The 13,547-nt window shown below is 47.7% G+C and overlaps 1 protein-coding gene across 1 annotated transcript; it reads left to right on the top strand.

The window, feature by feature from the left end:
- Window positions 1-3,315: 3,315 nt before the first annotated feature.
- On the top strand, window positions 3,316-13,377 carry NMRAL1 (NmrA like redox sensor 1). Its single transcript, XM_084881730.1, has 5 exons — window positions 3,316-3,619; window positions 6,962-7,200; window positions 9,934-10,183; window positions 11,641-11,831; window positions 13,088-13,377. Exons 1-5 carry the CDS (start codon window positions 3,580-3,582, stop codon window positions 13,265-13,267), a joined length of 900 nt encoding a protein of 299 aa, XP_084737856.1. The 5' UTR covers window positions 3,316-3,579; the 3' UTR covers window positions 13,268-13,377.
- The last annotated feature ends 170 nt before the right edge of the window (window positions 13,378-13,547 follow it).

Below are 13,547 nucleotides of genomic sequence, written 5' to 3' on the forward strand. Positions count from 1 at the left end.
GGAGGCCTCCTCCAGATACGCGCTTTTCTGGCCCGATGGCACCACCTCTTCAGGCTCATCTCGCCCTAGGCTTCATCCGTCCTTTCTGTTCCAACCACACTGGCTTCCAGGCACTTCCTTAACCGGGGGTTGGCGGCAGGTTAAATGACTGGTAATGTTCAGTGTTGGCAAAGGTGTGGGAGAAAGTTTGCAGGTTTTGTTAAAGTTATTAGTTGTCCTCAAAGGAAATTCCAAACCTAAAGAAAAGCTTACATAGTTTATTAAAGCCAAAGATTGGGGGTTAGTCCTGGAAGCAAAATCTCAAAAGACGGGTAATTCTCCAAGGTAGAGCAATTTTGCACTTTATTTATATACTAGAGGCCCAGTGCACAACATTCATGCACAGGGGATGGGGGGAATCCCTCAGCCCAGCCTGCGCCCTCTCACAGTCCTGGACCCCTCAGGGGATGTCCACCTGCAGGCTAAGAGAACCGGGCATAAGCCAGCAAGTGGACATCCCTCATGGGTCCTTAGTGCTGCTGGAGGTGGGAGAGGCTCCCACCATTGTCCCTGTGAGCCCAGCTTCTGGCTGAGCAGCACTTTCCTGGTTGGAGCGCACTGACCACCAGGAGGCAACTCCTGAATTGAGCATCTGACCACCAGGAGGTCAGTGCATGTCATGGCAACTGGACATTCTGCCATTTGGTCAATTTGCATATTAGGGTTTTATTATATAGGAATGGATTAGAACCAAAGGAGAACACCTAAGAAAGGTTACATGAAATCCATTGGTGGAAGATTAAGCAGCAGGAGAAAGTAAAGTGGGAAAATCTCTAGGATTGAGTGAAAAATAAAATGGACAGATATTACTTTATATTGATGGAGGCAGGATAGTTAACATTTAACATAGTTTATAGAAATATGTAGTTGAAAGAGAACAATGAGGAATGCTGGGGTTGTCTTCCCCCCCTGCGCTAGGATGTTTAACTTTACATTCTCACATTTTAAATATATTCTTCTAGATGCACATACACAATGGACAGGGCTTGTTCAAAGTAGAGATTAATCTTAATTTACCCTATATGCCTTAGGACATGACTTCCCACCATAACCCACTCAATTAGAAATGTGGGGGGTTTTATGTGTTTTTATTTATTTCAGAGAGAGGAAGTAAGAAGAGAAGGGAATAGAAACATCAAAGATGAGAAAGAATCATTGATTGGCTGCCTCCTGCATGCCCCACACTGGGGATTGAGCCAGCAACCCAACCCGGGCATGAGCCCTGACCAGGAATCCACCCATGATCTGGTTCATGCAATGCTCTGCTACTGAGTCACACGGGCCAGGCAAGTTAGGAATGTTTTAATGATCAAAACAACCTGTGTGGTTATTTTCAGTTATTGAACTTGTCAGGCTTCCTATGGTAGCCTCTTTTTTTCTTCATATGGGGAAGGAGGGACTATTTGGCAGGAACTGTTAACATTTAGAATGGGCATTCTCATTGACCCAACAATTACACTTCTGGGTAGCTATTCTAGAAAAACATTTGTGTTATTGAACTCAAGGGGTTCACTGTTTAAGATGCTGTGTTTGAAAATGAGAGGTGGTTGTTGCAAGGCGTTTTATTTACTTGCAGCAAGGAAGGGAGACAGGGAATTTGTCCCTGACAAAGAGGTTCTTTCACCCCTCCCCCAAAACAGAAATCAGGAGAGGAAGCTAAACAGATTCAAAATTAGAGGTTTAGCCCTGGCCAGTGTGACTTAATTTGGTTCTCCTGTGCACAAAAGGTTGCCAGTTAGATTTCCGGTCAGGGCACATGCCTGGGTTGTGGGTTTCAGACTCGATTCCTGGTCAGGGGCATGCAAGAGGCAGCTCACTGATATTTCTCTATCATCAATGTGGGTTTTTTCCCCCTCTCTCTCCCTCTCCTTTTCTTTCTTTCTAAAACCAATAAAAACATGTTTAAAAAATTAGAAGTTTACTGGAATCAAGGTGGAGGGAAAGGAAAGAGGGAAGGCACTTAACGCAACTAATAACAGCCTGGCTCCCAAACTGCTGCTGTGGGTCTGGCTTATAGGGCTAGTTCCTCACACAGGTGCATAGTAGGGCTCTTTACTTTTCAGGTTCCAGCAGCTGGTATACACCTGTGCAGGTGCAGCGCGGAACTCTTTACTTTCCCGGTGCACAGAACAGAGCTCTTTGGGGAATGCCTGAACTTATCAAAACAGGAAAACAGTGTCAGTTTTAGCATGAGCATGTCCAGTGCCTTGCGGATGTTTAGACAACCAATCAGCCTACTTTGTGTCAAGAACGATTTCAGGTGCTGGAAATTCAGCAGTGAACACAAATACCTGCCATCCCAAACCTGACAGTCCTGGATGAGTGGATATGTATTTTGTTATCAGAGTTTCTTAGTTTGACATCATTTATTTATGTATATTTTTTTCCATTGATTTTCAGAGAGAGTGGAAGAGAGAGGGAAAGACAGAGAGAAACATCTATGTGAGAGAAGCACATTGGTTGCCAAACCAGGGCCCAGGCTGGGGAGGACCCTGCAACCAAGGTACCTGCCCTTGATATCATTTAGATGAGTATCAACCTCTTGGGATAACATCAGGTCATCAGAGCCCTAATAAGCAGCAGAACTTGAACCTGCCTAGAATCACCCCACGGATCCCCTGGCCTGCTTTGACCACTCACTCACAGCCACACCCATACATATTCTGGAGTGAATGAAAAAGCAAATGTTCTTATCCAGTCCGAATAACTTTCCAGAAGAATGAGGATCAATGTTGAGTTTTAGTTGAGCACAAAGAAATCTCCCTTTTCTGGTTAAAAATCATTCAAATCTGGGCAAGTAGCAGCAACCTCAACGTGTCAGGCAGATAAGAAATAACTCCGGGCCTTGAAGGGGATAAAACGCACGGAAATAGACTTGCTCATCTTTGTGACACCCCATTATCTACAAGTCCAGACATCCACGCCAGACAGGAGATTGAGGCGGGGGCGGGTCCAGAAACACCGCGGATTCCCCGGGATGAACCACCTCAGTCCGCGGGCGGGGGTGGCGCGCTGGCTCGCGCGGACCGGGATGAACCATCTCTGTCCGCGGGTGGGGGGCGCGCCGGCTCGCGCGGAGTTAGGACCCGGACGGCGAGGCTTTCGAGCCGCGGCGCCTAGGAGGTCCCTGTGTGCCGGGCGGCCGGGAAGGGGCGGCCTTGCCAGCGCAGGAATGAAGCTGCGGGCCGGCGTGGGCAACCTTCGTGGGATTACATCCCCCCCTCTCCGTGTGGACTCGGCTGCAAACATCGAAGTCCCGTCGTCCTCCCCGCCCCCCGTCCGTCCCCCCCCCCGCATTATCCGTGGTGTTTCCCACCCAGGCAGTGGTGAGGGGGTAACGCAGGTCGCGGCCAGGGTCCGAGACTCGGGCTGGGGAGGGGGTGTCAGGCCTGGGGGTGAGGCCAGGGGCCGCGGATCCCGGCCTCCCTTGGCTGCCGCCTCCTCGGGTGCACGCGCGTGGTTCAGGGCGAGGACCCCCGGCCCCGCTGCCCACCCCGCGCCCCCCAGCTTCTCAGGACCGCGTGTCCCGCTCCCGCTCACATGGCGGACAAGAAGGTAGTGGTGGTGTTTGGAGCCACTGGTAAGTGGAACCCCAAACAATCGGAGGCCCCCAGTAGCGCAGGATCTCTCACCAGCCAGGGGCCCCCTCCCCCAGCTCAGGGAGCCATCCCCAAGGGGTCGGAGGGAGAGTGAGATAGGTTGGACCTCTGGCCCCGGCTGGGGCCGTGGGGACAGGACCTGAGCGCAGGTGTCCCTTGAATCTTAAAAACATTAACTTTAAATGAGGAGTAATTGCACATGATACCGACATTAAATCTCCCTCCCACTTCTGTACCCCCCACCCCATCCATCTCTGTTACCAAGTTTCCTGAGCATCCTACCAAATTAGAAATATCTAAGTTATTTTTAAACAGTAGTGCTTTATTTTGCCCCAACCTGTTCTTTCTCTCTTCCCCCAAAAATGTATACATTTTGAATAGTTATTAATTCCAGTGAGTTAAATTTAAAAAGAAACATTAATTGAGCTATCAGCTATTAAAGTGTGTATACATTTTGGGGGGGGACTATCTATCTATATGTGTGTGTGTGTGTGTGTGTGTGTGTGTACTTTATACATATAACATATATACCCTGTTTCCCCGAAAATAAGACAGTGTTTTATATTAATTTTTTCTCCCAAAGTTGCGCTAGGTCTTATTTTCAGGGGATGACTTATCTTTCCATGTGCTAGGTCTTATTTTCGGAGGATGATAGATAGATAGATAGATAGATACCTGGCCAGGCTGGCCATACCCCACCCATGCACAAATTCATGCACCAGGTCTCATACACACATATCTATATCTATAGATAGATAGATAGATAATGTGTGTGTATGTACACACATACACTGAGTGGCCAGATTATTATGTGTTCAGAGATCAAAATAATTTGGCCACTTAGTGTATACTTAAGTATATATTTTAAAACATAGAACAGCTTTATTGAAGTACAATTCACATATTGAGGTATGATTCATATACTGTTTACTCAATTAAGTGTGCAATTCACTGGTTTCTAGTATATTTGCAGAGTTCTGTGACCACCATCCCAGATCAGTTTTAGAAGATTTCATCACCCCAAAAAAGAAACCCCCATGTCTATGTGAATGAAAAAGGAGCCACATACTAACCTGACAAGCTCAGGAGAGGCCTGCACGGTGGGCCAAAAATAACCATACAGAATGGTCTGTTATATAAATTCCTAACTAAAAGCGGGTTATGGCAGGTAGTTGAGTCCTAGGACTGTAGCATCCTTGACCAACCTACCTTAAGTGAATTTATTATCTTTTTGCATTTAAAAAAAAAATTCTTTATTGTTGAAAGTATTACATTCTTCTCCCCCCCCACCCCCCCCCCCCCCCCCCATTGATCCCCTGAAACGCCTCTGTACTCTTTTCCATAATGGCTGCACCAGTCTGCATTCCACCAGCAGTGTACTAGGGTACTAAGGTAACATACTTTTGAAATGTCAGAGTTATATTTTCCAGACCCCTAAAGGCACAACTAGCACCAGAGCACAAGACCACAGAACTCTTATCTTCTTGCCCACATACCACCTCTACATCCTGTAAATGTTAACTATCCTGTAGCCACCAGTGTAAAAGAAGTATGTGTCTCTCTGTTTTGTTTTTTATGCATCCCAGTGATTCCCCTCCCCACTGTGCTTTCTCTCACCCCCTTAATACCACCAATGGATTTCATTACATCCCCTTTTATTTATTTTTTTATCCTTATCCAAGGAAATGTTTATTGATTTTAAAGAGAAAAGAAGGGAGAGAGAGAAAATTTTTGACAGGCCAGAGAAACATTGGTTGCCAGCGCAGGAATGAAGCCCTAACTGGTAATTGAACTCACGCTTTGGGTGTATGAGACAACACTCCAACCAACTGAGCCCCCTGGCCAGGACTCCTTAAATTTTAATTATAAAATAAGCTCTAGGCCCTGGCAAGGTAGTTCAGTTGTTTAGAGCATTGTCCGAATATGCCAAGATTGTGGGTTTGATTCCCCGTCAGGGCACGTACATACATCAACCATTGAATGCATAAATAAGCGCAACAACAAATTTCTTTCTCTCTTTCTCTCTCCCTAAAAATCAGTGACCTTTTTTTGTTTTGTTTAAAAGCTGCAAAATGTTCATTCTCCAGAGCATTTTCTCAGACTGTTGAAATTTTGCTTCCTGGTGATATGTCATCAGTTTGGCTTAAACTTACAAACCCTAATCAGGGGTCCTCAAACTTTTTAAAGTGGGGGCCAGATCACGGTCCCTCAGAGAGCTGGAGGGCCGGACTATATGAACTACTAATTCCTACTGTAACACCTCGGCTGCGCTCACTGCCCAAAAAACCTGGCGGGCCGGATCAGACTCCTCTGCGGGCCGCATGTGGCCCGCGGGCCGTAGTTTGAAGACCCCTGCCCTAACTGGTTTGGCTCAGTGGATAGAGCATTAACATGTGGACTGAAAGGTCCCAGGTTTGATTCCGGTACAACTAAGGTACATGCCCTTGACCGGAATCGAACCTGGGACCCTTCAGTCCACAGGCCGATGCTCTATCCAGTGAGCAAAACTGGTTTCGGCTCCATTGGTTTTTAGAATGGAAGGGGGACTGAGAGAGAGAAACATCTATGTGAGAGAGATTGGTTGCTTTCTGCACATGCCCCTACAGCTGAGGTGCATGCCCTTGACTGGAATCAAACACGAGACCCTCAGTCCATGGGTTGATGCTCTATAAAGTGACCAAAACCAGCTAGGGCTGCTCCACCCTGTATTTATGGATAATTTTTTTTCCCTGTTTGATTATTTTAATTTTGTAATTTTCCCAATCTTTTTTTTTTTTTTTCTGAAAAGGTATAAATAATATTTTACTTCTTAAGCTAAGTGGTGGATACATGAGTGTCATTATCCCTTTTTGTATCTAAATATTTCATAATTTTTAAAATTTTTAAAAAGGTATAGGTGTGATGGCTGCTAAAACATGGATGAACCTTGAAAAGATGTTGAGTGACAGAAGCCAGAAACAAAAAGCCACATGTTGAAGGAGTCCATGCAAATCTGTAGAGACAAAACAGATTAGTGGTTGCCAGTAACTGGATGGAGGAGAGAATGGGGAGTGACTGCTAATGGGTATGATTTTCTTTTGGGGGAGATGAAAATGTCCTAAAATTGACTGGGATGATGGTTGTACAACTCTGAATACACTAAAAGCCACTACATTATACACTTATTTTTTATTGATTGATTTTTAGAGAAGAAATGGGAGAAAAACATCAGTTTGTTGTTCCCCTTCCTTATGCACTCATTGGTTGATTTTTGTATCTGCCTTGACCGAGGATTGGACTTGGGTATATTGTCCAGTACCTTCAGGTCTTTTTCACTCTTCCAGGTGCCCAGGGGGGCTCAGTGGCCCGGACTCTCTTGGAAGATGGGACATTCAGGGTTCGGGCTGTAACCCGGGACCCTGGGCAGAAGGCAGCAAAGGAACTGAGGCTACAAGGTGCAGAAATAGTGCAGGGAGACCAGGATGACAAGGCCAGTATGAAACTGGCCCTGAGTGGGGCTCACGCCGCCTTCATTGTGACCAACTACTGGGAGAACTGCAGCCAGGAGCAGGAGGTCAAGCAGGTGAGGGCAGGCAGGAGGCGTGGGGAGGCTGGGTTTGTTGCAGTGCATCCTAAAAGGAGCTCCCGGGTCCCTGTTGGTTCATCGGAAGCAACTTTAACTTGCCTGTGGGGCCCACTCTGACGAGGACCCCTGACACCAAAGTCCTTTCCCTCTTCCATGCAGCCCGCCTAGACTTTGATGAGGGTAAGAGGAGGCTGCTTTCTCATCCAGTGAGATTTTTATTTTTTTTTATTTTTATTTTATTTATTTTGCAATGTTTTAATATCTCAAGAAAAACAATTTTAAATATAATATATGCAATAAACATTAATATTTCCAGAAAAAAATGATTTTAAGTATAATGATATTACCAAAACTGTACTAATATAGTATGATATCACAAAATTTATAGGAAATATTAAAAATCTGCAAATAACAGGATTACTTAGAGTATATTCTAAAATATTTTTTCCTCTGGCTCTGTTTTTGTTCATCACTTTATGTTGTTCAATATATTCCACAAATTATTTAGATAATGCGGTATTTTTCTTCCACTGACTGGCTTATTTTGTTTAGCATGATGTTCTCCAGTTCCATCCATGCTGTTGCAAAAGATAAGAGTTCCTTCGTTTTTACAACAGCGTAGTATTCCATTGTTTTCTCCAGTGATTTTTTTATATTCATGTACCATACAGGCCACCCTCTTAAAGTGTGCAATTCATTGTTTTTTTAACATGTTCACAAAGTAGTAGAGCCATCACTACTACCTAATTCCAGGACATTTTCATCACTCCAGAAAGAAACCCTGTACTGGTGAATAGTCACTCCTGACCCCTTCCCTCAGCCTCGGGCAGCCACTCATTTCCTTTGTCATCCAATGACTTTTTACACATTCTAAAAATCTAACTCTACTGACCCATAATTTTTTATAATAAAATGTACACATTTTAATTGTGCAGTTTAAAAGAAAATTTTTTAATGACATTTTTATTAAAAGTCTGAAAATGAAGAGACAGTGGTTATACATGAGTCTGGAATTTAAAATGACAATTGGTTAGAATTCTCTTGGTTAGATAAAATTTGAAAGTAAATAAACCCATATAATTGCCTTTTGATAAAAATATATTTTCATCTACCCAGAAAGTCCCCCATATCCCTTTGACGTGTTTTGTTTCCCTTTATTCTGCTTTCCACCCGGATTCTCTCTAGTTAGGTGGTTATTGAGCCTGGATGGTGGTGGCAGGGATGTGAGAGGAGCAATGAGACATGGCCATCTTTTTGTCTCATTGAATATCGAAACACTGCAGAGAACCTGACACACAGAGGACACTCAGGTGTTTGTGGAAGGTAAACTTGGTGCCAGAGGAAAGGCCCTAGGCTGGGAGTGATGCAGTTCAGTTTTCAGTCCTGCCTTATCCACAGCTATTAATATGTCTTTGGACCTGTAACTTCCCAGCTCTGGCCTTTTTTTCTTCTTCTGTAAAGCAAAGGGGGATTGGACTGGATCACTGGCCTCCAAACTTGTTTTTAGCCTTGACCCTTTCTTTGGTTACATCTTATGTGGAAGCTCTTTCCATAGAGAAGACAAAGACAGCTTCTCTGCTTGAAGTAGATCTCATCTCATCCTGATAGCCTGTATTAGTGCCCCACAGCTGGCGTAACAAGACCACAAGCCAGGTGGCTTAAAACAGCGGGAATTTATTCTTTCTCAGTTCTGGAGGCCAGAAGTTCAAAATCAAGGTTTTTGACAGGGCCAGGCTCCTGCTCCCTCCAGAGACGCTAAAGGGGATGTTGAGCCTTGCCTCCCCCAACTCCTGTGGCTGCCCCTTCTCCTGGTGGCCACATCACTTCGGTCTGCCTCTGTCTTCACATGGTCTTCTCTGTGTCTTCTTCTGTCTCTTATAAGGACACTTGTCATGGGTTAAATGAGTAATCCAGGATAATCTCATCTCAAGTTCCTTAATTATACTTGTAGAGACCTTTTCCGAAGGAGGTTTCATTCACAGGTTCTAAGGCACATGTGTCAAACACAAGGCCCGCGGGCCAAATCCAGCCCGCCAGGCCTTGCAATGTGGCCCGCACCGCGCTGTCATCACTGCACTCTGCTGTCAGTTTATGACATTGTCAGTTTATGACTGTTCAGTAAACCATTCGGCCCGCGATTTAGGCTGGATTTTAGATTTTGACCCCTTCTCTGATTGAGTTCGACACCCCTATTCTAAGGGGTTAGGATGTGGACATAGCTTTTTGGAGGCCACCAGCCAATCCCCTACACAGCCTTATGCAGCAGGTAGTATTGTGGTCCCAGTTGAACTGACGAATCCAGAGCGGTTAGATCGCTTGTCCAGCATCGCATAGTGCAGTGCAGAACCAGGACCGGAGCCCAGTGGCCTATGTGCTTAACCACTGAGCTGCAGCACCTCCCTTGTGGAATCCTGGGCTCTCCAAGGAAGAGGGCTTAGCAGCAGATTGCACATAGGTGGGCTGTAGCCAAGCACATCAGAAAATCAACAATCCAGATGATCTGGAGAGGTAATGCAAAGCTCTGTGGGCGGTATAGGCTCACAATCCCGTGTTAAAGGATACGATAGCACATGTGAGCATCCTTCTGGAAGAGGGGCCTTCCCTGAAGAAGAAGTGGTGTCAGGCTCTTAGCCTCCGGCACTGAGGCTACATGGGCTGGAGAGCTGGGATGTGACTAGGGACACACACCCTCCCTGCCAGCGTTGTGGGTCCTCCTTTCCTGCCCTCCAGGGAAAGCTGCTGGCCGATTTGGCCAAGCGCCTGGGCCTTCACTACGTGGTGTACAGCGGCCTGGAGAACATCAAGAAGCTGACGGCGGGGAGGCTGGCGGCAGGCCACTTTGATGGCAAAGGAGAGGTGGAGGAGTACTTCCGGGACATCGGTGTTCCCATGACCAGTGTGCGGCTGCCCTGCTACTTCGAGAACCTCCTCTCCTTCTTCCTACCCCAGAAAGCCCCGGATGGAAAGAGCTACTTGCTGAGTGAGTGCCCTTCCTCCTTGAGCATCTGCTCAGGGTGGCACTATGGCTGTCGCAGAAAGCTATGGACCTGTCCTCAGGTGGTTCTGGGCCTGAGTCCTGGCTCTCGCGTTAGGTCTGTGACTGTAAGCAAGGCAAGGAACCTTGCTGGGCCTCTGCTTCCTGCTCTGTGAAATGGGCATAACACTGACTTTCACAGGGGCAGTGAGGAAATCTACAGAGATGTGGTGATACGGTCTTTGGTGAAAAACCTGACAGAAACAAGTGCAGTTATTGTTATTTCTCCTTCAGAAATGAGAGGATTTGGAAGACAAGACCCAGTTGTAGGTTTCACAAAGGGGAAAGCACTTGCTTCTCTATGCCCGTATCTGCAAATCTCTGCCCTGCTGGCTTGGGGAATCTTATACAGCTTGTGCCTTGTCCGTTAGCCAGTGGATTAGAGCAGGATGCTCAGGAGGCCTGAGTGGGAGGGGCGAGTCCCCTCAACGGGCCACCCCCACCCCTTTGTGCACAAACACTCGCTCACCCTTTCTCAAGAACTGCAGTCTGGTCCATGTGTTGGTACATGGACACCACCCTTTATAGTTTGCAAGGCTAGTCAGACACCCCTTGTGTTCTGATTTAGACCTTCATCCCCACAAGATCCCTGGGTGATCTGAATGGGCAGTCGCTATGGCCCCGTTTTTTAGGTGAGGAAAATGGCAGGGTCCAAGTGCTCACATCTAAATGCCGCGGTCCCCTTCCGTCTACAGAATCACAGTCTGGCAGCTCGTCATCCTCTGGGCCAGGTCTGGCCTCAGCTCGTCAAGCATTTCTGTCAGTAACGTTGGTGTTCGGAGAACCCATTTTCCACATGAGAAATTCAGGATATGGCCAAGTACACTCGGGCCAGTGTTTTGGGAGCAGTGGGCCCCAGAGGAGCAGATCTTGGGGAACCTTTTGAAGCCCTTTCCTTTCCTGTCCCTTGTTCCTAAGAGAGGTCGGCCGGTCCAGGGTTCTCCCTACTCTAAGAATGAAGTAACCCAGGCTCCGAGGATTTTCGTTTTGTTTTTAAATATATTTTTATTGATTTCACAGATGAAGTGGGGATGGAAGGGGGGGGCGGGGAGAAAGAGAGATAGGAACATCCGTGATGAGAATCATCGATTGGCCGCCTCCTGCACACACTGTACCAGGGACCGAGCCTACACCCGGGCATGCGCCCCAACCAGGGATTGAATTGTGACCTCCTGGCTTAACGCTCAGCCACTGAGCTGTGCTGGCCAGGCTTGAATCCCATTTTCCAACCCAGTTCCACTGCTGCTTCTGCTGACGTAGATACCAGGAAGTGTCTAAGTCATGCCACGTGCTGATCTGGGCAGGTGTCCGGTTGGTTGGCTGGTGGGAACACTAGACTCTACCCCACTGTCCCCTCCAGGGTACGTCACGTGCCAGCACGTCTCGCTTCCCCTTCCCCCCAGGCTTGCCCATGGGCGACATACCCATGGATGGCATGTCCGTTGCTGACCTGGGCCCTGTGGTGCTCAGTCTGCTGAAGGTGCCAGAAGAATACGTCGGCCAGAACCTTGGGCTCAGTACCTGCAGGCTCACAGCGGCGGAGTACGCCGCCCTGCTCTCCAAGCACACTGGGAAGACCGTGCACGATGCCAAGGTGAGCCCCTGGGCCCCTGCTGTCATTCCAGCCCCCAGGAGTTGAAGGTACATCTGAATTCATCACAACTGTGAACATCGTGTTGTGCTGTTCTTGGGAGCCAAGTATGGCAGCTGAGTGCAATCTCTGGCATGGGTGGTTGACCAAGTGGGGAGGAAGGCTTCCAGAAGAGGGGACCGTAGGGGCCATGATCAGGAGTGAGAATGCAGGGCTGCTGGGCTCCTTTGGGGTGTGGCTTGAAGGAAAGAGGGAAGAGGCCAGAGAGATAGCCCCCCACACACATACATGGCCTGGCTGGGTGGGAGGCCCACAGTATCCTCCTTTCCCCACTGACCCACAGTCTTCCAGTGTAGACCCCAGGTTTCTTGTTGTCATTCCCATTATGAAAGTATGACCTTCTCATTAAAGAAAATCTCAATAACACTCTTAGGTATTAAAAGACAGCAGCTACCTGGAGAGCCCCCAGACCCAGACAGAGTTATGATGGGAGTTTGGGGCCAGATAAACCCCCCCAGACCTGGATCCTAGTCCCTGCCCTTAACACCTGTCAGTGTATAGTCTGAGGCATGGTCCCTGACCCTCTCTGCTTCAGTTTCCTTATCCATGAAATGGGTGTGTCAGTAATGCCCCCTGCTTGAGTTGTTATGCGGCTTGAATGTGCAGTGATGCCCTAACTGCTTTGGCTCAGTGGATAGAGCGTCGGCCTTCGGACTGGAGAGTCCCAGGTTCGATTCCGGTCAAGGGCATGTACCTTGGTTGCAGGCACATCCCCGGTAAGGGGTGTGCAGGAGGCAGCAGATCGACGATTCTCTCTCATCGATGTTTCTACAGTAACTCGATCCCTCTCTCTTCCTCTCTGTAAAAAAATCAATAAAATATTTTTTTTAAATGTGCAGTGATGGGCACTAGGAAAGAGGCCCTAAGTGGCCATGTGTCACTGTGTAAACAAAGAAAAGCTTGAGGCAGGTTGTGGAGGATCTGAGGGGTTCAGATCCAACTCCGTCTGGAAAGGGGAGCAGCTTTGGACTCTGAGCAAGAAAGTGATGTAAACAGAGTTCCGATTTGTGAGGAACTGAAGTTTCATCTCAGGATCTTAAATTGACCTAGAACAGTGGTTTTTAAACTTGTAGAATGGTTCAGGGTGACTTAGCAAGGACCTACGTAGGGACTGAGGTGTCCCCCAGCCCCTATCCCCTCAGCGGGATGCTGAGAGGTTGATGGATCCTCACAGACACCCTCCCCCCCTCTACTCCCAGACGACCCCTGAGGACTATGAGAAGCTTGGCTTCCCTGGCGCCCGGGACCTGGCCAACATGTTCCGCTTCTATGCCTTGAAACCCGACCGCAACATCGAACTGACCCTGAGGCTCAACCCCAAGGCCAGGACACTGGGTCAGTGGCTGGAGCAGCACAAAGAAGACTTTTCCAGGCTGTGACCCTGCCCACCTCTCAATGCCATCGGGGGGAGGGGAGGCACAACACACAATGATCCCGTCTTATGTTACAAAAACGATATTTTTTTTTAATAAAAACCATTGTTCTCTCAGATGGCTTCCAAAAGAAAGGGGCTTTGTTTCTGGGGCTCCAGCTGGGGTGGCCGCTGCTGGGCATTGATTCTACCAGGACACGTGGAGGGGTGGGGGCCAGTCCTCTCCTCCTGCAGTGACGGGCTGTGAGGGCGGAAGAGGTGCTCGGTAAGGACACACAGGACTCAAG

This window comes from Pipistrellus hanaki, assembly GCF_964339955.1.
Source record: "Pipistrellus hanaki genome assembly, chromosome: 4".
Lineage (NCBI taxonomy): Eukaryota > Metazoa > Chordata > Mammalia > Chiroptera > Vespertilionidae > Pipistrellus > Pipistrellus hanaki.

Bases quoted from the DNA above. Each gene is read 5' to 3' on its own strand.
- NMRAL1 (XM_084881730.1), top strand. From the start codon at position 3,580: ATGGCGGACAAGAAGGTAGTGGTGGTGTTTGGAGCCACTG. The intron at 7,201-9,933 runs GTGAGGGCAGGC...CCTGCCCTCCAG, and splicing joins AGGAGCAGGAGGTCAAGCAG to GGAAAGCTGCTGGCCGATTT. The intron at 10,184-11,640 runs GTGAGTGCCCTT...CCTTCCCCCCAG, and splicing joins TGGAAAGAGCTACTTGCTGA to GCTTGCCCATGGGCGACATA.